General features: G+C 45.4%; 2 protein-coding genes across 8 annotated transcripts in view; both read left to right on the forward strand.

Moving 5' to 3' along the window:
- LOC115165464 (polypeptide N-acetylgalactosaminyltransferase 6-like) overlaps positions 1-6,082 on the forward strand; it is a 26,579-nt gene extending 20,497 nt beyond the window's left edge. The window contains exons 10-12 of the mRNA XM_029718595.1: positions 58-159; positions 382-540; positions 4,565-6,082. Coding sequence (XP_029574455.1) covers positions 58-159; positions 382-540; positions 4,565-4,678 — 375 coding nt within the window. The 3' untranslated portion in view covers positions 4,679-6,082. The remainder of the gene's footprint in view (positions 1-57; positions 160-381; positions 541-4,564) is intronic.
- LOC115165465 (glucose-6-phosphate 1-dehydrogenase-like) lies at positions 426-23,958 on the forward strand. 7 transcript variants are annotated; one of them, XR_003870175.1, is made up of 14 exons: positions 8,620-8,967; positions 9,041-9,207; positions 10,863-10,900; positions 11,180-11,288; positions 13,875-14,101; positions 16,182-16,340; positions 17,301-17,426; positions 17,706-17,799; positions 17,968-18,154; positions 18,499-18,734; positions 19,689-19,765; positions 21,000-21,092; positions 22,694-23,260; positions 23,518-23,958. XR_003870175.1 is itself a non-coding variant. In XM_029718598.1 (14 exons), the coding sequence occupies exons 1-14, from the start codon at positions 8,946-8,948 to the stop codon at positions 23,534-23,536; spliced, it is 1,620 nt and encodes a 539-aa protein (XP_029574458.1). In that variant the 5' UTR covers positions 8,620-8,945; the 3' UTR covers positions 23,537-23,958. The 7 variants fall into 7 exon arrangements, 5 of the variants coding, with proteins under 5 accessions (XP_029574459.1, XP_029574458.1, XP_029574456.1 ...); XM_029718598.1 differs by having other exon boundaries at positions 22,694-22,759; XM_029718599.1 differs by lacking the exon at positions 8,620-8,967 and adding an exon at positions 426-540 and having other exon boundaries at positions 22,694-23,958.
- Positions 23,959-24,813: the final 855 nt, after the last annotated feature.

Raw genomic sequence — 24,813 nt, forward strand, 5'->3', positions numbered from 1 at the left:
TGCCTTAGGGACAGCAGTGCATGTTTTGTTAGCTGTGTTGATATCGTGTGTGTGCAGATTAAGAACTCTGGCACTCAGAGCTGTCTGGATGTAGGAGAAAACAACCAAGGAGGAAAGCCACTGATCATGTACACCTGCCACAACATGGGGGGCAATCAGGTACTGTCCTGTCACTGTGGTTGTGTGTTTGACTCAGTATTGACTCTCATTGAATTGGATGATGTCTCTTTTGGAACAAGTAGGCTTAATGTATTCAAGGCTTAATGTACCCTTATCATAAAGACTTTATACATTCTCTGTAAGCCTTCAGAAGGTTTTAAAAGGGACCCAGTTTTGTAAGGAAAGTTCCTCAGCCTTTGTATCTCTTCTCTGTCACCCCAGTACTTTGAGTATACGTCCCATAAGGAGCTGCGTCACAACATAGGGAAGCAGCTGTGTCTGCAGGCCAACCCCCAGCCAGACCAGGTTAAGATAGAGCTCTGTACACTGAAGGGCCAAGGGACCAGCGTGGCCCCACAACAGGAGTGGGTCTTTACAGAGGTAAGGGAAATTACTTGGACAAGCATGCATACACGCACACTCATACACAGTGCCTTCAAAGTGTTACAATTTTATACTAAAAGGGCGTTATCATAATTTTCAGAATTTCACAGTATTATATCAATCTCATAGTGTGGAAATATATATACAGTGCCTTCAGAAAGTATTCACACCCCTTGACTTTTTCTGCATTTTGTTGTTACAGCTTGAATTTTACATTTGAGATTTTGTCACTGGCCTACACACAATACCCCATAACATTATTAAACCACAAAGACCAGAGTGTCACGCCCTGACCGTACAGATCCGTATTATTCTCTATGTTTGGTTAGGTCAGGGTATGACTCGGGTGGGAAAATCTATGTTTTTTGTTTCTTTGTTTTTGGGCCGAGTGTGGTTCCCAATCAGAGGCAGCTGTCCATCGTTGTCTCTGATTGGGAATCATACTTAGGCAGCCTGTTTTCTTCCTGGGTTTGTGGGAGGTTGTTTTCTGTTTAGTGTCGGTACCTGACGGAACTGTGCGTTTTCGCTTTTGTTATTTTGTTTGAGTGTGTTTATGAATAAAAAAATCATGAACACTTCCCATGCTGCGCCTTGGTCCACGTCACCTACCACTTACAACAAGCGTTACACAGAGAGGTTTTTCCCATTTTATTTATTTTTTTAAACAGACATTGAATATCCCTTTGAGCATGGTGAAGTTATTAATGACACTTTGGATGGTGTATCAATACACCCAGTCACTACAAAGATACAGACGTCCTTCCTAACTCAGTTGCCAGAGAGGAAGGAAACCACTCAGGGATTTCACCATGACGCCATTTGTCACTTTAAAACAGTTACAGAGTTTAATGGCTGTTATAGGAGAACTGAGGATGGAACATAACATTGTAGTTACTTAACAATATTAACCTTGAAAAGGAAGCCCGTACAGAATTAAAATATTCCAAAACATGCATCTTATTTGCATCCAGGCACTAAAGTAATGTGTATACACACACACACACACACACACACACACACACACACACACACACACACACACACACACAGTGCCTTCAGAAAGTATTCATACTGCTTGACTTATTCCACATTTTGTTGTTACAGCTTGAATTCTCACCCATCCACACACATTTCTCCATAATGACAAAGTAAAACTTGTTTTTAGAAATGTTAGCAAATGTATTGAAAAGGAAATGCAGAAATCTAATTTACGTAAGTACTCACACCCGAGTCAATACTTTGTAGAAGCACCTTTGGCAGTGATTACAGCTGTGAGTCTTTCTAAGTAAGTCTCTAAGAGTTTTCCACACCTGGATTGTGCAACATTTGCCCATTATTCTTTTCAAAATTCTTCAAGCTCTGTCAAATCGGTTGTTGATCATCGCTAGACAACCATTTTCAGGTCTTACCATAGATTTTCAGTACAGTACCAGTCAAAAGTTTAGATAATAGAATAATAGTGAAGACATCAAAACTATGAAATAACAAATAGAATCATGTAAACTCAGCAAAAAAAGAAACAACATCTCACTGTCAACTGCATTTATTTTCAGCAAACTTAACGTGTAAATATTTGTATGAACATAACAAGATTCAACAACTGAGACATAAACTGAACCCCCACTGAACAAAGGGGGGGGGGGTCAAAATCAAAAGTAACAGTCAGTATCTGGTGTGGCCACCAGCTGCATTGAGTACTGCAGGGCATCTTCTCCTAATGGACTGCACCAGATTTGCCAGTTGTTGCTGTGAGATGTTACCCCACTCTTCCACCAAGGCATCTGCAAGTTCCCGGACATTTCTGGGGAGAATGGTCCTAGCCCTCACCCTCCGATCCAACAGGTCCCAGACGTGCTCAATGAGATTGAGATCCGGGCTCTTCGCTGGCCATGGCAGAACACTGACATTCCTGTCTTGCAGGAAATCACGCACAGAACGAGCACTATGGCTGGTGGCATTGTCATGCTGGATGGTCATGTCAGGATGAGCCTGCAGGAAGGGTACCACATGAGGGAGGAGGATGTCTTCCCTGTAACGCACAACATTGAGATTGCCTTCAATGACAACAAGCTCAGTCCGATGATGCTGTGACACACTGCCCCAGACCATGACGGACCCTCCACCTCCAAATCGATCCCGCTCCAAAGTACAGGCCACGATGTAACGCTCATTCCTTCGACGATAAACACGAATCCGACCATCACTCCTGGTGAGACAGAACCGCGACTCGTCAGTGAAGAGCACTTTTTGCCAGTCCTGTCTAGTCCAGCGATGGTGGGTTTGTGCCCATAGGCGACGTTGTTGCCAATGATCTCTGGTGAGGACCTGCCTTACAACAGGCCTACAAGCCCTCAGTCCAGCCTCTCTCAGCCTATTGTGGACAGTCTGAGCACTGATGGAGGGAGTGTGCGTTCCTGGTGTAACTCGGGCAGTTGTTGTTGCCATCCTGTACCTGTCCTGCAGGTGTGATGTTCGGATGTACCGATCCTGTGCAGGTGTTGTTACACGTGGTCTGCCACTGCGAGGATGATCAGCTGTCCGTCCTGTCTCCCTGTAGAGCTGTCTTAGGCATCTCACAGTACAGACATTGCAATTTATTGCCTTGGCCACATCTGCAGTCCTCATGCCTCCTTGCAGCATGCCTAAGGCACGTTCACGCAGATGAGCAGGAACTATGGGCAACGTTCTTTTGGTGTTTTTCAGAGTCAGTAGAAAGGCCTCTTTATAGTGTCCTAAGTTTTCATAACTGTGACCTTAATTGCCTACCGTCTGTTAGCTGTTAGTGTCATCTGGAGCAGCACTCCATCACTCTCCTTGGTCAAATAGCTCTTACACTACCTGGAGGTGTGTTGGGTCATTGTCTTGTTGAAAAACAAATGATAATCCCACTAAGCGCAAATCAGATGGGATGGCGTATCGCTGCAGAATGCTGTGGTAGCCATAAAGGTTAAGTTTACCATGAATTCGAAATAAATAATCGACAATGTCACCAGCAAAGCACCGTCACACCACCTCCATGCTTCAAGGTGGGAACCACACCTGTGGAGATCATCTGTTCACCTACTCTGCGTCTCACAAAGACATGGCGGTTGGAACCAAAAATCTCAAATTTGGTCTAATGTCCATTGCACATGTTTCTTGACCCAAGCAAGTCTGTTCTTGTTATTGGTGTCCTTTTAGTTGTGGCTTCTTTGCAGCAATTTGACCATGAAGGCCTGATTGACACAGTTTCCTCTGAGCAGTTGCTGTTGAGATGTGTCTGTTACTTGAACTCTGTGAAGCATTTATTTTGGCTGCAATTTCTGAGGCTGGTAACTCTAATGAATGTATCCTCTGCACAGAGGTAACTCTGGTTCTTCCTTTCCTGTGGCGGACATCATGAGAGCCAGTTTCATCATAGCGCTTGTTGGTTTTTGTGACTGCACTTGAAGAAACTTTCAAAGTTCTTGAAATTTTCCGTATTCACTGACCTTCATGTCTTAAAGTAATGATGAACTGTCGTTTCTCTTTGCTTATTTGAACTGTTCTTGCCATAATATGGACTTGGTCTTTTACCAAATAGGGCTATCTTCTGTATACCACCCCTACCTTGTCACAACACAACTGATTGGCTCAAACGTATTTTAATTGAAATGCATTCCAGGTGACAACCTCAAGAAGCTGGTTGAGAGAATGCCAAGAGTGTGCAAAGCTGTCATCACGGCAAAGGGTGGCTACTTTGAAGAATCTAAAATCTATTTTTATCTGTTTAGCACTTTTTTTGGTTACTACATGATTCCATATGTTATTTAATAGTTTTGATGTCTTCACTATTATTCTACAATGTAGAAAATAGTCAAAGTAAAGAAGAACCCTAGAATGAGTAGGTGTGTCCAAACTTTTGACTGGCACTGTATCTGTCCATAGCTGCAGTACATGGTCTGACTATGTAGTGTTAACCCTCTTTTGATTGGTTCTGTATCTGTCCATAGCTGCAGTATCATGGTCTGACTCTGTAGTGTTAACCCTCTGCCCTCTCCAGGAGAATCTCCTCCAGAACCCAGCCAGTGGAAAATGCTTACTCCTGATAGGGAGCCAGATAGGGATGTACTACTGCAACACAGCTGATCTCAACCAGCACTGGACATTCAGTTGACCTCACTGAACTTTAACCCCTGACCTTAACCAAAACTAACGCTTGTACTGGACCTTGACCCCTCTACGAGCCCATCCACCCATAGACTCAGGGTCAAGAAGGAAGGGCCAGTGCCAGCTGAGGACAAAAGGACAGGACCATATGCCGCTCAGAACACAAAATTGCTGACTTGAGAGAAATGAACTGGTAGAACATGGAGCACTGCATACCTATGTGAATGAGCTCAGGATTTAACCTCTGTTTTAACTATATTTATGATGGAGACTCAGGAATGAAGGTTGAAGGTGGTCTGGTTCCTTCCCGTGGTGGGGGGGAACTGAACACTGCAGCCTGGGTTGTGTTCAGTAGGGGAACATATTTCGAAGCAGAGTGAAACTGTGATCTCCACTCCTACCTGAACTTGTCCAATGAGAACACAGATTTACATTTTTGTTGCAAAACCTTTTGCTACGGTATACCCTACTAAACATGACCCTGAACTGACCACTAGGATCTTAACACAAAGTCCATTTTCTTTATACTCCAGATTTTAAATCATTGTTTTGTTTGTCTAATTTTCAATATGTTTGTCAGGAAATTAATGTAGACATTGTGAATGTTGTTGCTGTGACAATGCAAATATCTGCCAAAGGGAGAGGTGTAAAAACATTTTTTAATCTTATTTGTCATAGTAAACTGACATACCTTATGTTCCTCACAGGATATACCGGAGGTAAAGGGGGATATTCAAAATCATGACAAATATTCCTAGAAACATATGAAGGATTGGAATGGAAATTGAAGGAGTACTTTTGGGGGATTTTAATTTAGTTTCATTCTTGATTTATTAACATGCGTTCAATAAGACTTGTGATATCAACTTTACCATCTTTTGGCCACATGAAATGAATAAAAACAAGAAGATTGTGTATTACGGCCAGCATTTGACAACATGTCTTTCCAGCAGCGTCTACCAATGTGATACTTGGTTGGTTTCTACCAGACTGTCTCTAGCTCGTTGTTTTTTTTGTTCCTGGTTATGTACTACTTTACATATGGCACAAACTGAAAGTACTGTGTGTTCAAAATACAATGCTGTTATGCAAATTGTCTGGCAAGGTAACTAAGGGATGCTGAATGTCATGCTCTTGTGTGTCTGTTCCTATGTGACTTTCATACTTTTTGATACCAGACCAACTTTATTACGCTGGAGATATGGGCCCTGTTCTTATCAGAACCCACAAGCTGATAACAGACTTTTCTTGTTGTCCCAGATGGTATACTGTTCCCTATAGTGCACTACTTTTGACGAGGGAGGGCCCGTAGGGATCTGGTCAAAAGTTGTGCACTATGTAGGTAATAGTGTGGTATTTGGGACTTATGAATTCCTACAATAATAAACCTTGTTCCGGGTGAGCTGTTGAATAGGCTAGTTAATGATAAATATATATTTCACGCACAATTTGCTTTGCGCAATATTGTTTATGCAAGGAGTGGTTTCGGACTCTTAAGGTCGTTCCTTAAGTGAATTATAACTCAGACAAGTTCTAAGTTTATGACTACTATGAACGTGTGTTAGACGGACTAATCTTAAGAAAGACATGTCATTTATTTCTATTTGGAAATGAAAGTTGAGGGTTGTCTAGCATCGACTTCAGGCTTCACAAACGAGGTGAAAGGCTGTGGCTGAGGGTTGTCAAACCAGGGCCCGGTTTACCGATAGCGATGGATATTAGGCTTACGAGTGTTTTTAACGATGCGTCTTTCCTACAACAGCCACAGATGTGACATGCATTTCCCAGAATACCACGCAGAGAGAACGGTCACTAAGTGCGTTGTTGCCGCTGGTGTCGATACTGATAGGATCGAAAGGGAGTGCTGCTCTCGGGGCAGCTTTCGCCATTCAATTCTTACCTTTTGAAGTCAATTTTCATGTTCATTTAATTGTTTTATTTTGCAATTTGTCTACAACCAAATGTTTTGCCTCAATATACACAGTTTACAAAACATTAAGAACACCTAATTGAGTTGGCTCCCGTTTGACCTCTGAACCACCTCAATTCATCGGGGCATGGACTCTACGAGGTGTCGAAAGCGTTCCCCAGGGATGCTGGCCCATGTTGACTCCCATGCTTCCCACAGTTGTTGAGTTGGCTGGATGTCCTTTGGGTGGTGAATCATTCCTGATACACATGGGAAACTGTTGAACCTGAAAAACCCAGCAGCTTTGCAGTTCTTGACACAAACCGGTGCGCCTGGCACCTACTACCATACCCATTCAAAGGCACTTAAATCTTTTGTCTTGCCCATTTACCCTTAGAATAGCACACATACACAATCCATGTCTCAATACTTAAAAATCCTTCTTTAATCTGTCTTCTCCCCTTCATCTCTACTCTGATTTGAAGAGGATTGAACAAGTGCCATCATTAAGGGATCATAGCTTTCACCTGGTCAGTCTGTCATGGAAAGAGCAGGTATCAATGTTGGGTATACTCAGTATTTCATGTGTAGCCTAACGTGCGCAATGTTTCGCCAAATCTTGATTTAGTGCAGTATTATAGGATGAGCATTAGAATAAAATGCCTCTATTTGCAGCCATGGGTGATATCTTTCTAGGAGCTGATCCATTGTCAGTATTGTGGCATAATTCTAATGGTAAGGTCAGATTTTAATGGAGAAAGCTGATCTGAGAGCAGTGCTGCCTTTGGATCCTATCAGTATTGACATCTGCCTTGACAACGATGCACTTAGCAAACGTTCTCTCTCTGTGGTGTTTTGGGAAACGCGTGTTACATCTTCGGGCCTTTTGTAAGAAAGCTGCATCGTTAAAACACTCGTCAGCCTAAATCCGATCGCTATCAGGAAATCAGGCCCTGGTCTGTTGGAATGTGGAGAGGCAGCTAATGTCCCCACATTTGGTTGTTGTCTTTCATGCCTTGCCCATGTCACATGCCTTGCCCATGTCACATGCCTTGCCCATGTCACATGCCTTGCATCTACCCTTTTATTTTTGCACTGACAATACACACTCACAGGGCTCTACACACTCACAGGGCTCTACACACTCACAGGGCTCTACACACTCACAGGGCTCTACACACTCACAGGGCTCTACACACTCACAGGGCTCTACACACTCACAGGGCGCTCTACACACTCACAGGGCGCTCTACACACTCACAGGGCGCTCTACACACTCACAGGGCGCTCTACACACTCACAGGGCGCTCTACACACTCACAGGGCTCTCTACACACTCACAGGGCTCTACACACTCACAGGGCGCTCTACACACTCACAGGGCGCTCTACACACTCACAGGGCTCTACACACTCACAGGGCGCTCTACACACTCACAGGGCTCTACACACTCACAGGGCGCTCTACACACTCACAGGGCGCTCTACACACTCACAGGGCGCTCTACACACTCACAGGGCGCTCTACACACTCACAGGGCTCTACACACTCACAGGGCTCTCTACACACTCACAGGGCTCTACACACTCACAGGGCGCTCTACACACTCACAGGGCGCTCTACACACTCACAGGGCGCTCTACACACTCACAGGGCTCTACACACTCACAGGGCTCTACACACTCACAGGGCTCTCTACACACTCACAGGGCTCTACACACTCACAGGGCTCTACACACTCACAGGGCTCTCTACACACTCACAGGGCGCTCTACACACTCACAGGGCTCTCTACACACTCACAGGGCTCTCTACACACTCACAGGGCTCTCTACACACTCACAGGGCTCTCTACACACTCACAGGGCTCTACACACTCACAGGGCGCTCTACACACTCACAGGGCGCTCTACACACTCACAGGGTGCTCTACACACTCACAGGGCTCTACACACTCACAGGGCGCTCTACACACTCACAGGGCTCTACACACTCACAGGGCGCTCTACACACTCACAGGGCGCTCTACACACTCACAGGGCGCTCTACACACTCACAGGGCGCTCTACACACTCACATTGACACTCCAACTCACACTCACTTTATTTGTTCACACTCGTATACAATCATCATACTCTGTTTATCATATATCCTGATGCCTAATCACCGTACCCCTATCCATATCACATTGAGACATTCTTCCTTTGCAACAATAGGTGGCAGCAATGCCTTGCTGAATGTTTCTGCTATACAACGATGACAGTTACAATTTGAACCTACCTCTCTCACACACACACACACACACTCCACTGCTCTGTTACTGACTGAGCCAGGAGAGACCTGGACCTGGACCCTTTGAGAGTGAATGAGACAGCACGACACAGAGAGTAAGATCACACACAAAGACTGACTCCAACATCTTCCTGTTGCTATTGTTGTATGTCTCTTGCTGTCTTTCAGCAGCAGAGAGGGAACCAGGCTTGACATACACTACAGACACAACACACCGGATGGAGAAGATGAGTGGTGTTCCTGGGTGTCTCACCCACTCTGAGGTATTGGGTCAGCTGAGAAGAGAGCTGTCCCATTCATCTGACTTACACATCTTCATCATACTGGGAGCCTCAGTGAGTACTCTAGTAGTTACCCTGTTTGTACTCTTCCTTTCATGTTTGGTAGTTGTCCCTCTATGCATGTGTTTATTTTATGGAAACGGTGAACCTTTTCCCTGTGGTATGTTCTGTTCTACAAGGGCAGAGACGTGTTACATAGAATACTGTTCAATGTTCATACTAGAATAGCACGTGTCAGACTGTATGCTACCAGTAAACTGATTCAGTGCTGGAAGTGTTCTAGTGTGAATGTTGTTACACAGCCAATAGCCATAGTTCCACAGTATTTAAAAGGAAGTTACTGACTTGTTGCACTGCTTCCACTGTGGGATAAGAGTGGGTTCCTTTTGAGATGTGCTTTAAGATCAACCACATGACCTTACGACTCAGTAGTTACGCTACTGATTAGGCTGCTGTGTGAGTTGTTACGGAAACGTGGAGTCTTGCTTGTTCTAATTACCCAGCTAGTATAGGACTCTCTATATCTAGAGTTCCATCTGGTTTGAAGTCCAAACATGGGGTCAACTAAGTAAGTGTAGTGTGACTGACTGACGAGAGGTGCGTGTGTGTGTGTGTGTGTGTGTGTGTGTGTGTGACTGACTGACTGACTGACTGACTGACTGACTGACTGACTGACTGACTGACTGACTGACGAGAGGTGCATGGTGTGTGTGTGTGTGACTGACTGACTGACGAGAGGTGCGTGGTGTGTGTGTGTGTGTGTGTGTGTGTGTGTGTGTGTGTGTGTGTGTCTCTGACTGACTGACTGACTGACTGACGAGAGGTGCGTGGTGTGTGTGTGAGAGAGATTGGGGGAAGAGAGGAGAGGGGTCACACGCTGACTGAAATGTGCTGCATCTGGCTTTTCTTTGTCTATCGCTGAAAGAGAGATGAGTTTAGGACTTAAAATGTTTGTCCATGTCCGTGAGTTAGCTATCTGTTTATCACAAATCACTATCCCCCTTCGCTTCATTTGAGTGTGTTAAAAAGTGACTTTTCAGAATGGCTGTGCTGCAGTGTTTGTCTTCCTGTGATTCAATGTTGCGTTTAAATATGTATGCTACTCACACCATGCCCCACGTTGACTGAGTCAGTTAAACGTTTTGCTGCCAGGGCAGCAGCTACTCTTCCTGGGGTCTGGCAAAATTATGGCAGTTATACACTTTTTTTAAACATTATAAAACATTCATAACAGATTTCACAACACACTGTGTGTCCTCAGGCCCTTACTCCACTACCACATATCTACAACACAAAATCCATGTGTGTGTGTGCATAGTGCGTATGTTATCGTGTGTGTGTGTGTGTGTGGGTATGCATGTGCCTGTGCCTATGTTTGTGTTGCTTAACAGTCCCTGCTGATCCATGAGGTGTGGGGTTTTTTTGTATCTGTTTTTTAAATCTGATTCTACTGCTTGCATCAGTTACTTGATGTGGAATAGAGTTCCATGTAGTCATGGCTCTATGTAGTACTGTGTGCCTCCCATAGTCTGTTCTGGACTTGGGGACAGTAGATTGGTACTGTGTAGGTTGGACGTTGAACTGCCCTGTACTGTACCATGTGTTCATAGAAACAGGAAATGAATAAAAACAAGAGTAATCAGCCATAAGGTTCTAGGCACATTTTAGTCTCTCAAATACTTTATTTAACTTTTTATCTATCCATTCAGGGAGATCTTGCCAATAAGAAGATCTATCCTACTCTATGGTGAGTGAGTTTCCTGTTTTCTGTTGCTGGATTATGTGCCTGTCTATCTCCACAGTCCTTGAATCATCAGAATGACTGTCCGTAAACGCTGTTCATGGTTCAGGTTTGTCATCTCAAGTTTCTACTAATTATGCTAGGAGTTTAGGGTGGGGGGGGGGGGGGTCTGCTCCTTGACCAGTGTTCTAGGTCATCATGTCTCCAGGGAGCTGACTGAGTGTCCTGTCTTTGTCTCTGTCCCTTTTTTATACTGCATCTCATTGTTCAGTCCTCCTCTTAAAGGTGGCTGTTCAGAGATGAGCTTCTCCCAGAAGAGACCCACTTTGTGGGCTTTGCTCGCTCCAAGCTGACCATGGAGGACATCAGGACAGCATGTCTGCCACATATGAAGGTAAGGAGTCTTAGTGTAGGCTGAGTGCAGGCAACTCGGTTCTGCTAACTTTTTTTGATCAAAGTCGTTTAGCTTTTGGTAGCTTCACCATTGAAAGTCGATGTGAAACTGCCTTGACTGCATTCCCTCTAATGTGACCGTGGTTTGTCAGTGAGGTTATTGGGGGATGTACATAGGGTGACCACATTTAAAATCGAGCACACAGCCATGCAATCTCCGTTGACAAACATTGGCAGTAGAATGGCCTTTCCAACAAGTCAGTTCATCAAATTTCAGACTTGCTAGAGCTACCCCGAGCAACTGTATGTGCTGTTATTGTGAAGTGGAAACATCTAGGAGCAACAGCGGCTCAGCTGCGAAGTGGTAGGCCACACAAGATGACAAACATGGACTGCCAAGTGTTGTAGAGCGTAAAAATAATTTTACTTGGTTGCAACACTCACTACCGAGTTCCAAACTGCCTCTGGAAGCAACATCAGCACGATAACTGTTTGTGGGAGCTTCATGAAATGGGTTTCCAAGCAGCCGCACACAAGCCTAAGATCATCATGCGCAATGTCAAGCGTCGGCTGGAGTGTGTAAAGCTTACTGCCATTGGACTCTGGAGCAGTGGAAACGTGTTCTCTGGAGTGATGAATCACGCTTCATCATCTGGCAGTATGACAGACTAATCTGGGTTTGGCGGTTCCAGGAGAACGCTACTTGCCCGAATGCATTGTGTCAACTGTAAAGTTTGGTGTAGGAGGAATAATGCCCTGGGGCTGTATTTCATGGTTCGGGCTAGGCCCCTTAGCTCCAGTGAAGGGAAATCTTAATGCTACAGCATACAGTGACATTCTAGACAATACTGTGCTTCCAACTTTGTGGCAACAGTTTGGGGAAGGTATTTTCTTGTTTCAGCATGACAATGCACCCTGTGTACAAAGCGAGGTCCATACAGAAACGGTTTGTTGAGATTGGTGGACTTGACTGGCCTTGACCTCAACCCCATCGAAAACCTTTGGGATGAATTGGAACACCGACTGCGAGCCAGGCTTAATCGCCCAATATCAGTGCCCAACCTCGCTGAATGGAAGCAAGTCTCTGCAGCAATGTTCCAACATCTAGTGGAAATCCTTCCCAGAAGAGTGGAGGCTGTTGTAGCAGCAAAGGGGGAACCAGCTCCATATTAATGCCCATGATTTTGGAATGAGATGTTCGACGAGCAGGTGTCTACATACTTTTGGTCATGTAGTGTATACATGCATTCTGGAGAGAGATGCACCATATCTTTTCCACACACAATGACGGGTAGGTCATCATTGTAAATAAGAATTTGTTCTTAACTGACTTGCCTAGTTAAATTAAAAAAATAATACTCAAGACACCATCTTAACACATTTAGATGCTTTTCACTGACGGGTGCAACTCCATCAGCTAGACCTATTACCAGGTGCACTACCCAAATAGGCTTAGGCCTACACACTTCTGATTGAAAACAATCCATAGCTATTTAAAAAAAATAATAAGCTAATGGTCCTCTGTGGCTATGTAATGCTCCCTGGGGAAGTATTTTGAATGATTTGATTTAGACAGGAGTAATTATATAATTCTGGCAAAACATCAATTTACTTTAGGGCAATAGAGCATCCTAACAGTGAACTGTGCACCCCACAACTTTCCTTCCTAATTTGCGAGGAAACCAGAGATCTGTATATAATGACGAGACTCATGACTCCACCCTAACAATGGGAGTCTTTGTCCCAAAGGCAGGAAGAAAGGCGACAAGTTTAGGTCTGCATTTTATTCCCATAGAATCGGATTGGGCTTATTCTGGGCAGATTTTGGCGAGAGTGAGCCCTCTTTCTCTCTGCTGAAACTATATCACTGGAGTAAGCATCCGAGAGAGCGAAACAGCGCCCCTCTGTATGTAACCCATGTTTCTGATGCTGTCTGGACAGAAATAGTATGACATTACATAGTCTTTTGGTCCAGACAGCATCAGAGACATGGTCTACACCTACTGAGACAGAGGGGGCGCTGTTTCACTGTCCAGACTGCATCAGATACATGGTCTACACCTAGAGACAGAGGGGGCGCTGTTTCACTGTCCAGACTGCATCAGATACATGGTCTACACCTACTGAGACAGAGAGGTGCTGTTTCACTGTCCAGACAGCATCAGATACATGGTCTACACATACTGAGACAGAAGGGGCGCTGTTTCACTGTCCAGACTGCATCAGATACATGGTCTACACCTACTGAGACAGAGGGGGCGCTGTTTCACTGTCCAGACAGCATCAGATACATGGTCTACACCTACTGAGACAGAGGGGCACTGTTTTGCTGCAAGAGATAGGTTGGAATGTCTGACTGAAATCTACCTTTTTTTCCTAAATTAGTGGTGCTTGAATTTGTTGATAAAATGCAGGACATGATTGTTTCTTTGTGGGAAGGGTGACACGGGCAAAATGCACGACTGTCCCGCGCAATCCAGGACATGTGGTTGACCTAGATGTACATGTTCATACTAATTACAATGAAAAGACTATGGATAGGTATTCTGTTGCAATCATTCATGTGTGTACATGTGTGTTTTCTCAGGTTGGTGATGGTGAGAGTGAGCGCCTCGCTGCGTTCTTCAGTAGGAACTCTTACCTGAGTGGCAGGTATGATGAGGAGGACTCCTTCTCTGAGCTGAATGCCCACCTGAGCTCCCTGACCACCAGCAGGGGGGCTGACGATGCTAACTGTATCTTCTACCTGGCACTGCCCCCCAGCGTCTACCATCATGTTAGCAAGAACATCAGAGCCCACTGCATGTGCCGCAAGTCAGTGTCTCAAACACACTTGTCAGATCACTCAAGCATATGCATGCATGAATACACATACATTTGTTTTTCAATCATTTTACTATTTTCCCTAACCCTTAACCAAACCCCAATCCCATAACCCTAACTCCTAACACCTAACTGTAATTCTAAACCTAACCCCTAAGCCTAAAATCAGGGGTGCCACTTTGGTTTTAGAAGTGGGGGGGACATAACCTGGCGAGGGGTCTGGTTTAGCCATCGAATGCGAATTTCCAGAATATTTACGAAATCCAATATGCCATCTCTATTTAGAACAAAATGTAAGCAAAAAAACCCACAGTCATCAAGCTAGGTAAGAGATCATTATTAAATATGTTTAAGTGTTTAATAAGACTGAAAATGCAAAACGTTAAGTGTCACTGTCATCATTCTTGATGCTTCAAATTCAATAGATTAGGCTACAGCCTATGCATGGGTGGAGAAGCACAGAGCAGTTCTTTCCAAGGAAATATACTTCCTAAATAGGCCTATGATTAGGCTATAGTTTACTACATTGCCTACAAAGGCCTAAATATTCATCACCCATATTTCTCTGAATGAAAATCCTTCCACTCCCAAACATAGGCTATAAAAATGGCGCAAGAAAAAGTACAAGTCTCTCCAACTCTGCTTTCTTCAATCTACATCAAGCATATTGGCTGATATAGCCCAGTAATACAGATGGTCTAATATAAGGGCCATGTCAGAATCTCTGGTAATTTAACCTATTTCTAAAGTTATTTTTGCACATTTGATTTTGCCTATAGTGCTCAACATTTCTGGGACCATGGCTGGCAAGTGAGCTGCGTCACATACGCCTAAAAACCCCAGTGGAACTGTGGTTGGGTTTGGGACCAGTTCTTGTGTGAGTCAGACAGAAAGCCAGCAGGTGCGGTATGAAAAGCTGCAGTTGCAGGCAGCAGTGGGATGAAGAAATCGGTCCTGTGCAGACCTCTACTGTGCACCATGACAGTGAAGCCTGTAATGTTAGAGCTGTTTATTACTGTGTCAGTGTGAAAAGTTGGGAATTAGCTAGGGAAACTGACAAATCAATAACGTTACATTGCCATACTGGCTAATAAAAACTCACATTGATATTGTGATGTTTTTTCAGTACAATCTTCAATTGTTTGGCCGATGGTTTCATCGTTTGATTCAGGTCTAGTGTGATTGAGGCAAAAAGAATAGCTATCGTTGGCCCACTTTTGGCCAGCTGTCTTTCCAACTGTACATCAACTGGCGAAAGCTACCCAAGTTCATTTACTTCTGTTGAAATGGGACAAAACAAAGGCTACAAAAGGTGTCCATACAAACAACTGCTGTCAGACAGTACTAATAGCCACCTCATATCACTATCTGACAGATAACTAGAGACTAGAGCTGAACTGACTGTGGTAGCTGTTCACTAGCGTAGCTTATTCATTCACCTCAGTCGAGAGGGGATAAAACATTAGCTAAAGTTAACATGTCAGTTACAATACTAGCTCAGCACTGCGAATAAATACTCGTCCCCCCCCGTTAAGTTAAACAGCAGTTACCTTGCCAACTACATCAGTCTACTAAAGAGTAACCCGTTTCTGTTCTGCTTTCTTTTACAACTCAGTGAAAGAGCACAACATGTACACACTGAACTATGCTTAACTCTCCCGTGCTGTTCCAGCCAGCCTTCCAGAACCTTTGCCTTCACACAGCCTGTCAGCCCCATCTGTGGCATCTGCGCGGTCCTAAATCCAGCCGGCTGTTCACTCACAACAGCCTACCCAACCGCTCTGTGGCGTCCGCATTGTCCTAAAGCACAATTTTTCTTATTTTTGTATCACATTTTAATAATAAAACTGGGGGGAATACAATTTCAGAATTCCCCCCAGTCCCCAGTGAAAGTTGCGCCCCTATCTAAAATAGCCTTCTTCCTTGTGGGGAACGGCGTAATGTTCCCACTAGTCTGAATTTCTGGTCCCCGCAAGGATAGAAAACCCATAAACACACATGCACAAACACACTCACACATCCCTGTACCACACTGTAAAGTGCTCTCTTGGTCTCTGTCTCTGTGTGTTAGAGGTTGGAGCAGGGTGATAGTGGAGAAGCCATTTGGTCGTGACTTGCAGAGTTCTCAGGAGCTGTCGTCCCACTTCTCCTCCCTGTTCAGAGAAGACCAGATCTACCGCATAGACCACTACCTGGGCAAGGAGATGGTGCAGAACCTCATGGTCCTCAGGTACAGAGATGGTGTTAGAACCTCATGGTCCTCAGGTACAGAGATGGTGTTAGAACCTCATGGTCCTCAGGTACAGAGATGGTGTTAGAACCTCATGGTCCTCAGGTACAGAGATGGTGTTAGAACCTCATCGTCCTCAGGTACAGAGATGGTGTTAGAACCTCATGGTCCTCAGGTACAGAGATGGTGTTAGAACCTCATCGTTCTCAGGTACAGAGATGGTGTTAGAACCTCATCGTCCTCAGGTACAGAGATGGTGTTAGAACCTCATCGTTCTCAGGTACAGAGATGGTGTTAGAACCTCATTGTCCTCAGGTACAGAGATGGTGTTAGAACCTCATGGTCCTCAGGTACAGAGATGGTGTTAGAACCTCATCGTCCTCAGGTACAGAGATGGTGTTAGAACCTCATCGTCCTCAGGTACAGAGATGGTGTTAGAACCTCATCGTCCTCAGGTACAGAGATGGTGTTAGAACCTCATCGTCCTCAGGTACAGAGATGGTGTTAGAACCTCATCGTTCTCAGGTACAGAGATGGTGTTAGAACCTCATGGTCCTCAGGTACAGAGATGGTGTTAGAACCTCATCGTCCTCAGGTACAGAGATGGTGTTAGAACCTCATCGTCCTCAGGTACAGAGATGGTGTTAGAACCTCATCGTCCTCAGGTACAGAGATGGTGTTAGAACCTCATCGTCCTCAGGTACAGCTTGAGTCCTGATCCCAGGAGACAGTACATTTACAGATTTGAAATCCTCCTTGTTCATGAAGTGCTGTACAATATTCATCACAATGAAGCAGATGCTTTTGTCCAAAGCGATTTTACATGAAGTGTGTTCATACAGGTTAGGTATGTGTGTGTGATCCCTGTGGGAACTGAAAGAACCTTGACGTGCTATGTTCTTACCAACACAGAAACCGTTTACCATTGTGTTTTGATCCTGTCCTCTGTCTGTCCATCAGGTTTGGGAACCGTATCTTTGGTCCTATCTGGAACAGGAACAGCGTGGCCTGTGTGGTTCTAACCTTTAAAGAACCATTCGGTACACAGGGACGCGGAGGATACTTTGATGACTTTGGCATTATCCGGTGAGGAGGAGCGGCATTTGCAACAGCCTGTCATGCCATGCCAAAGTATAAATCACTGGAAAACTTTGATCAACTGTTTTTTCAGATTTTCATGTGGTTCTCTTATTCTATGGCAATGTAGTGGAATATAGCTTTTTCTATTATTTGTCTTTCTTGTTGCATTGTGGGAAGGGCCCGTAAGTAAGAATTTTATTCTAAGTCTACACCTGTTAGTTGCAAAGCATGTGACAAATAATTGAGTTGTTCAGTTCCTTGGGTTTGTGATATTTCCTGCTTCAGTGATGTCATGCAGAACCACCTCCTCCAGATGCTCTCTCTGGTTGCCATGGAGAAGCCTGCCTCCACCAGCCCTGATGACGTCAGAGATGAGAAGGTAGCATCACCAACCAGTGTTCCACTTTGATCAGTGTTCCACTTAGGGTCAGGAGTTTTCCCATGGACATGCTGACCAGGACAAACTCTGGGCACACTTTTTACACAGGTGACATAAAACTATATGACCATTCCCTCTGTCTTCTAAACGTGTGTGTGTGAACCCTAGGTGAAGGTGTTGAAGTGCATCGCCCCAGTGACTCGGTCTGATGTGGTGCTGGGTCAGTACATAGGGGACCCTGAGGGGGAGAGCCATGCCAGACTGGGTTACCTAGACGACCCCACCGTGCCCAACGGCTCCCGGACGCCTACCTTCGCCACCTCTGTGCTCTACGTACAGAATGAGAGATGGGATGGTGAGGACCGGCGGCCATCTTGGATTCTGGCAAACTCTTTTCCTCCTATGTCCCTTATCTAGACATGTTGACAGATTTCTACATATCTTCCAGACTCATCCGCTCATATTGTCAGCCTGATACTCTGCATTCCTCACAATCCTGAACTCTCCCTCTCTTAACCAATTTTTTCTGTTACTAGACTTCCCAACTCTTGTTTGACTCCACCTGCACAGGAACGTCGATCATTACTCTCATACACACTCTCTCTCTCCTCCCTTCTCATCTACCCTCTCTCTATTCTTTGTCGCTCTCCCATCCACCCACCCATCCCTCTCTCCCCTCATCCATCCCTCACCCCCTAGGTGTTCCGTTCGTCCTGCGTTGCGGTAAGGCACTCAACGAGCGTAAGGCGGAAGTGCGTCTCCAGTTCACGGATGTTCCAGGGGACATCTTTAATGAGCAGTGCCAGAGGAATGAGCTGGTGGTGAGGGTACAGCCTGATGAGGCCATCTACCTCAAGATGATGACCAAGAAGCCTGGAGCCTACTTCAGCCCTGAGGAGACTGAACTGGACCTTACCTACAGGAGCAGATACAAGGTGTGTGTGTGTGTGTGTGTGTGTGTGTGTGTGTGTATGTGTGTGTGTGTGTGCGCGTGCGCATGCGCGTGTGCGTGCACTACCGTTCAAAAGTTTGGGGTCACTTAGAAATGCCCTTTTTTTCGAAAGAAAAGCACTTTTTTTTTTGTCCATTAAAATAACATCAAATTGATCAGAAATACAGTGTAGACATTGTTAATGTTGTAAATGATTGTTGTAGCTGGAAACGGCTGATTTTTTTTTTTTGTGGAATATCTACATAGGCATACAGAGGCCCATTATCAGCAACCATCACTCCTGTGTTGCAATGAGCATTTGTGGGTTCGATTACAGGCTCAAAATGGCCAGAAACAAAGAACTTTCCTGTGAGAAACAGACTTTCTCTTCGACTTTCTTTTGAGAACCAGATGCCTCACAAGTCCTCAACTGGCAGCTTCATTAAATAGCACCCACAAAACACCAGTCTCAACGTCAACTCTAGGCAGAGTTGCAAAGAAAAAGCCACATCTCAGACTGGCCAATAAAAAGAAAAGATTAAGATGGGCAAAAGAACACAGACACTTGGCAGAGGAACTCTGTCTTGAAGGCCAGCATCCCGGAGTCGCTTCTTCACTGTTGATGTTGAGATTGGTGTTTTGTGGGTACTATTTAATGAAGCTGCCAGTTGAGGACTTGTGAGGCGTATGTTTCTCAAACTAGACACTCTAATGTACTTGTCCTCTTGCTCAGTTGTGCACCGGGGCCTCCCACTCCTCTTTCTATTCTGGTTAGAGCCAGTTTGCGCTGTTCTGTGAAGGGAGTAGTACACAGCGTTGTACGAGATCTTCAGTTTCTTGGCAATTTCTCGCATGGAATAGCCTTCATTTCTCAGAACAAGAATAGACTGACGAGTTTCAGAAGAAAGGTATTCGATTAGATGAATAGATGACAACTCGTCTCGTGTTCTCTCTACAGGACGTGAAGCTCCCTGATGCATATGAGCGTCTTATTCTGGATGTGTTCTGTGGGAATCCGATGCACTTTGTCCGCAGGTCTGTCTCTGACTGCCACTATCTCACCCGCTTATATGTAACATCAAATGTAATTTTCATATCAGCAGTTGTCACAAAGTTCCTTTGCAGGAACCCAGCCTAAAACCCCAAGCAGTGCAGATGTAGAAGCATGTTGGCTAGGAAAAAACTCCCTAGAAAGGCAGGAACCTAGGAAGAACCCTAGAGAGGAACGAGGCTCTGAGGGGTGGCGATGTGCTCACTGACATGTCTGCCACTGTCTCTGACCCTGTCTCAGTCACCACACTGTCTCTGACCCTGTCTCAGTCACCACACTGTCTCTGACCCTGTCTCAGTCACCACACTGTCTCTGACCCTGTCTCAGTCACCACACTGTCTCTGACCCTGTCTCAGTCACCACACTGTCTCTGACCCTGTCTCAGTCACCACACTGTCTCTGACCCTGTCTCAGTCACCACACTGTCTCTGACCCTGTCTCAGTCACCACACTATCTCAGTCACCACACTGTCTCTGACCCTGTCTCAGTCACCACACTGTCTCAGTCACCACACTGTCTCTGACGCTGTCTCAGTCACCACACTGTCTCAGTCACCACACTGTCTCTGACCCTGTCTCAGTCACCACACTGTCTCTTACCCTGTCTCAGTCACCACACTGTCTCTGACCCTGTCTCAGTCACCACACTGTCTCTTACCCTGTCTCAGTCACCACACTGTCTCTGACCCTGTCTCAGTCACCACACTGTCTCTGACCCTGTCTCAGTCACCACACTGTCTCTGACCCTGTCTCAGTCACCACACTGTCTCTTACCCTGTCTCAGTCACCACACTGTCTCTGACCCTGTCTCAGTCACCACACTGTCTCTGACCCTGTCTCAGTCACCACACTGTCTCTGACCCTGTCTCAGTCACCACACTATCTCTGACCCTGTCTCAGTCACCACACTATCTCTGACCCGTATCTATGGGCTGAGAAACCCTACACTGATCATCTCTCATGTATGGAAGGAACATTTCTATTAGACCTGATTTATGTGACAAAATATATAAGGGATAAACGCCCAGTTCATTTATCCAAGGTAAATGTACACAACGGAGGCGTTTATACCACAGTTTCCAAAGAAAACAATACTAAAGCACACATTTTAATGTCCATTCTAGAACGTCCTTCTAGCCAATCAGAAACAAATATTCACCAACGCTGTGTTATAAATCATAACATTGCTCCTGTTTCCTGGTCTTTTTCCTCTCCCAGTGATGAGCTGCGAGAAGCCTGGAGGATCTTCACTCCCCTCCTCCATCACATAGAGGGAGAGAAAACACCTCCTATCTCTTACACCTATGGAAGGTAAGTAATACTACTAAATCCTACCTTACTTTCATCACATCGCATGTCCATCGAACTCTCCTCCACCCTCTCTGTCCCTGTTCCTCCTCCACCCTCTATCTGTCCCTGTTGTTCCTCCACCCTCTATCTGCCCCTGTTCCTCCTCCACCCTCTATCTGTCCCTGTTCCTCCTCCACCCTCTATCTGTTCATGTTCCTGTTCCTCCACCCTCTATCTGTTCATGTTCCTGTTCCTCCACCCTCTATCTGTTCATGTTCCTGTTCCTCCACCCTCTCTGTTCATGTTCCTGTTCCTCCACCCTCTATCTGTCCCTGTTCCTCCTCCGCCCTCTATCTGTCCCTTTTGTTCCTCCACCCTCTATCTGTCCCTGTTGTTCCTCCTCCACCCTCTGTCTCTGTTGTTCCTCCACCCTCCATCTGTCCCTGTTTCTCCCTGTTGTTCCTCCACCCTCTATCTGTCCCTGTTCCTCCTCCGCCCTCTATCTGTCCCTGTTCCTCCTCCACCCTCTATCTGTCCCTTTTGTTCCTCCACCCTCTATCTGTCCCTGTTGTTCCTCCTCCACCCTCTGTCTCTGTTGTTCCTCCACCCTCCATCTGTCCCTGTTCCTCCCTGTTGTTCCTCCACCCTCCATCTGTCCCTGTTCCTCCTCCACCCTCTATCTGTTCCTCCACCCTCTATCTGTTCATGTTCCTGTTCCTCCACCCTCTATCTGTTCATGTTCCTGTTCCTCCACCCTCTCTGTTCATGTTCCTGTTCCTCCACCCTCTATCTGTCCCTGTTGTTCCTCCCTCTATCTGTCCCTGTTGTTCCTCCACCCTCTATCTGTCCCTGTTGTTCCTCCCTCTATCTGTCCTTGTTGTTCCTCCACCCTCTATCTGTCCCTGTTGTTCCTCCACCCTCTATCTGTCCCTGTTCCTCCTCCACCCTCTATCTGTCCCTGTTCCTCCTCCACCCTCTATCTGTCCCTGTTCCTCCTCCACCCTCTATCTGTCCCTGTTCCTCCTCCACCCTCTCTGTCCCTGTTCCTCCTCCACCCTCTCTGTCCCTGTTCCTCCTCCACCCTCTATCTGTTCATGTTCCTGTTCCTCCACCCTCTATCTGTTCATGTTCCTGTTCCTCCACCCTCTCTGTTCATGTTCCTGTTCCTCCACCCTCTATCTGTCCCTGTTCCTCCTCCGCCCTCTATCTGTCCCTGTTCCTCCTCCACCCTCTCTGTCCCTTTTGTTCCTCCACCCTCTATCTGCCCCTGTTCCTCCACCCTCTATCTGTCCCTGTTGTTCCTCCTCCACCCTCTATCTGTCTCTGTTGTTCCTCCACCCTCCATCTGTCCCTGTTCCTCCCTGTTGTTCCTCCACCCTCCATCTGTCCCTGTTCCTCCTCCACCCTCTATCTGTTCCTCCACCCTCTATCTGTCCCTGTTGTTCCTCCTCCACCCTCTATCTGTCTCTGTTGTTCCTCCACCCTCCATCTGTCCCTGTTCCTCCCTGTTGTTCCTCCACCCTCCATCTGTCCCTGTTCCTCCTCCACCCTCTATCTGTTCATCCACCCTCTATCTGTCCCTGTTGTTCCTCCTCCACCCTCTATCTGTCCCTGTTCCTCAGTCGTGGACCAAATGAAGCGGATGAGCTCGTGAGGAGGGTGGGATTCCGCTACGAGGGAACATACAAGTGGGTCAACCCCCACAGTGCATGACACAAGAAACACACACCAATTATACTGTGTGAAAGTTCCCTTGTGTTTGCTACTCTCGACTCCTTCGAGATGCTTATTTAACTCATACTGCATGAAAGAAAACGTTATATTCTGCATTTCTCACAATCCTGATGTTCCCTCGTCTCTCCTATTTGACTTGGCATGGTATCATACTGTACTGTATGTGCCGTAGCCAACGTGCCATTTGGGCACGTGTTTGGCATGACAACGAACACAGTGGACTTGGTTAAAACACAAACCGATCTGAACCACCAGGCGACAAATCAGTATTATGAACAACTCTTCTGAACTTGATTCATGTTTGATTACAGCATGGCTATCCAGATTGATTGTGACAAAATAAATCATGATCATTTATTGACTTCACTCTTTGATTGTTTGATTGACGATGTAAATTCCTGTGAAGCTGTCGTCTAGAAAGCATTGAGCACCCTGAAGGGAGGAGGTAAGGTAAGGTAAGAAGCTCTTTACTATGTTCTTAAATCTAAGCTTGTGAAAATCACTGACTTACAAAATAAATTATCCTATTGGGATCTAAAAACTAAAAACCTCCAAAACATGATAAACTTTCTCAACCTGACTAATTATATTTCCATCTACATCAGCACATTCCTGTGTATCACTCAGTCCTGGCCTGGTCTGGTCTGGGCCTAATTTAAGTTGCTCTGCTAGACTGGCTGTTGACTGATGTTTCCTGTTTCTCTCCCTCCAGGTATATGTCCCAGTTCTGAGCCTGCTGTCACTCCATAGCTCACAGACCGTTACTGCTGGGAGGGCCGGAGGAAGCAGAATGAATGAAAGACCAAACATGTGTCACTGTATACATTGGGTGCACTCGTTTTACATTGCCTGGTTCCCCGGGTGGGTGAAAATGTCCCCAGGACAAATGGAATCGTCTAAAATGTACAATGGGCGACGCAAAACAAATGTGCCCAATGACAATAGCTGATTTCATAAAATTGCAATGTATGCTTGGATCAACTCTGTCACTGTGGTTTTGAGAAGAGTTTGAGAATGGTCTCAATGTTCAAGAACAACAGGTTTGTCCTACTCTTCTATACTCACGAGATAAGTGTGTCTCTTGCTCTCTGGGAGTAAACGTCAGTTATGTCAAACAATAAATGATGTGTAAGCTCAAAATTCTGCATAATAATAAGGTGTCTGTTTATTATGTGCAACATTTTCATAAATGCAAATCAGTAGCTGAAATAAACATACACATTTACAGGCAAAAATACCATAAGCTACTGGCATCAAGTCATATCAAGCAGTATCATTGTTTGTAGAAAATATGATATATTGGGTGTAAAAAAACCCATTAAGAACATCTTCCTAATATTGAGTTGCACCCCCCCCTGTTTCCCTCAGAACAGCCTTAATTTGTCAGGGCATGGACTCGGTGGCTAAAGCGTTCCACAGGGATGCTGGCCCATGTTGATTCCAATGCTTCCCACAGTTGTGTCAAGTTGGCTGGATGTCCTTTGGGTGGTGGACCATTCTTTATACACTCGGGAAACTGCGTGAAAAACCCAGCAGCGTTGCAGTTCTTTACACAAACCGGTGCGTCTGGGATCTACCATCATATCCCGTTCAAAGGCACTTACATATTTTGTCTTGCCCATTCACCCTCTGGATGGCACACACACAATCCATGTCTCAATTGTCTCGAGGCTTAAAAGTCCTTCTTTAAAACGGTCTCCTCCCCTTCATCTACACTGATTTTAAGTGGATTTAACAAGTGACATCAATAAGGGATCATAGATTTCACCTGGATTCATCTGTCATGAAAAGTGCAGGTGTTCTTAATGTTTTGAACACTCAGTGTACATTCCTTGAATTACCTCAAACTTCCATCTAAAGACTTGTCAAAATATTCAGGAATGATTTAGTTACGAGAGAAAGCAGATGAAGTGAAATGGAAGGCTCTTTTGGGTATTGTGTTGTTATGTTCAGTCACACCTACTTCCAAAGTTAGACATCATTCATGACCATTGTCCCACTAACTGAT

Source organism: Salmo trutta, chromosome 28, assembly GCF_901001165.1.
Source record: "Salmo trutta chromosome 28, fSalTru1.1, whole genome shotgun sequence".
In the NCBI taxonomy this organism is placed as follows: domain Eukaryota; kingdom Metazoa; phylum Chordata; class Actinopteri; order Salmoniformes; family Salmonidae; genus Salmo; species Salmo trutta.

Bases quoted from the DNA above. Each gene is read 5' to 3' on its own strand.
- LOC115165465 (XM_029718596.1), top strand. From the start codon at position 8,946: ATGAGACAGCACGACACAGAGA. The intron at 9,208-10,862 runs GTGAGTACTCTA...CTATCCATTCAG, and splicing joins TCATCATACTGGGAGCCTCA to GGAGATCTTGCCAATAAGAA. The intron at 10,901-11,179 runs GTGAGTGAGTTT...CTCCTCTTAAAG, and splicing joins AAGATCTATCCTACTCTATG to GTGGCTGTTCAGAGATGAGC.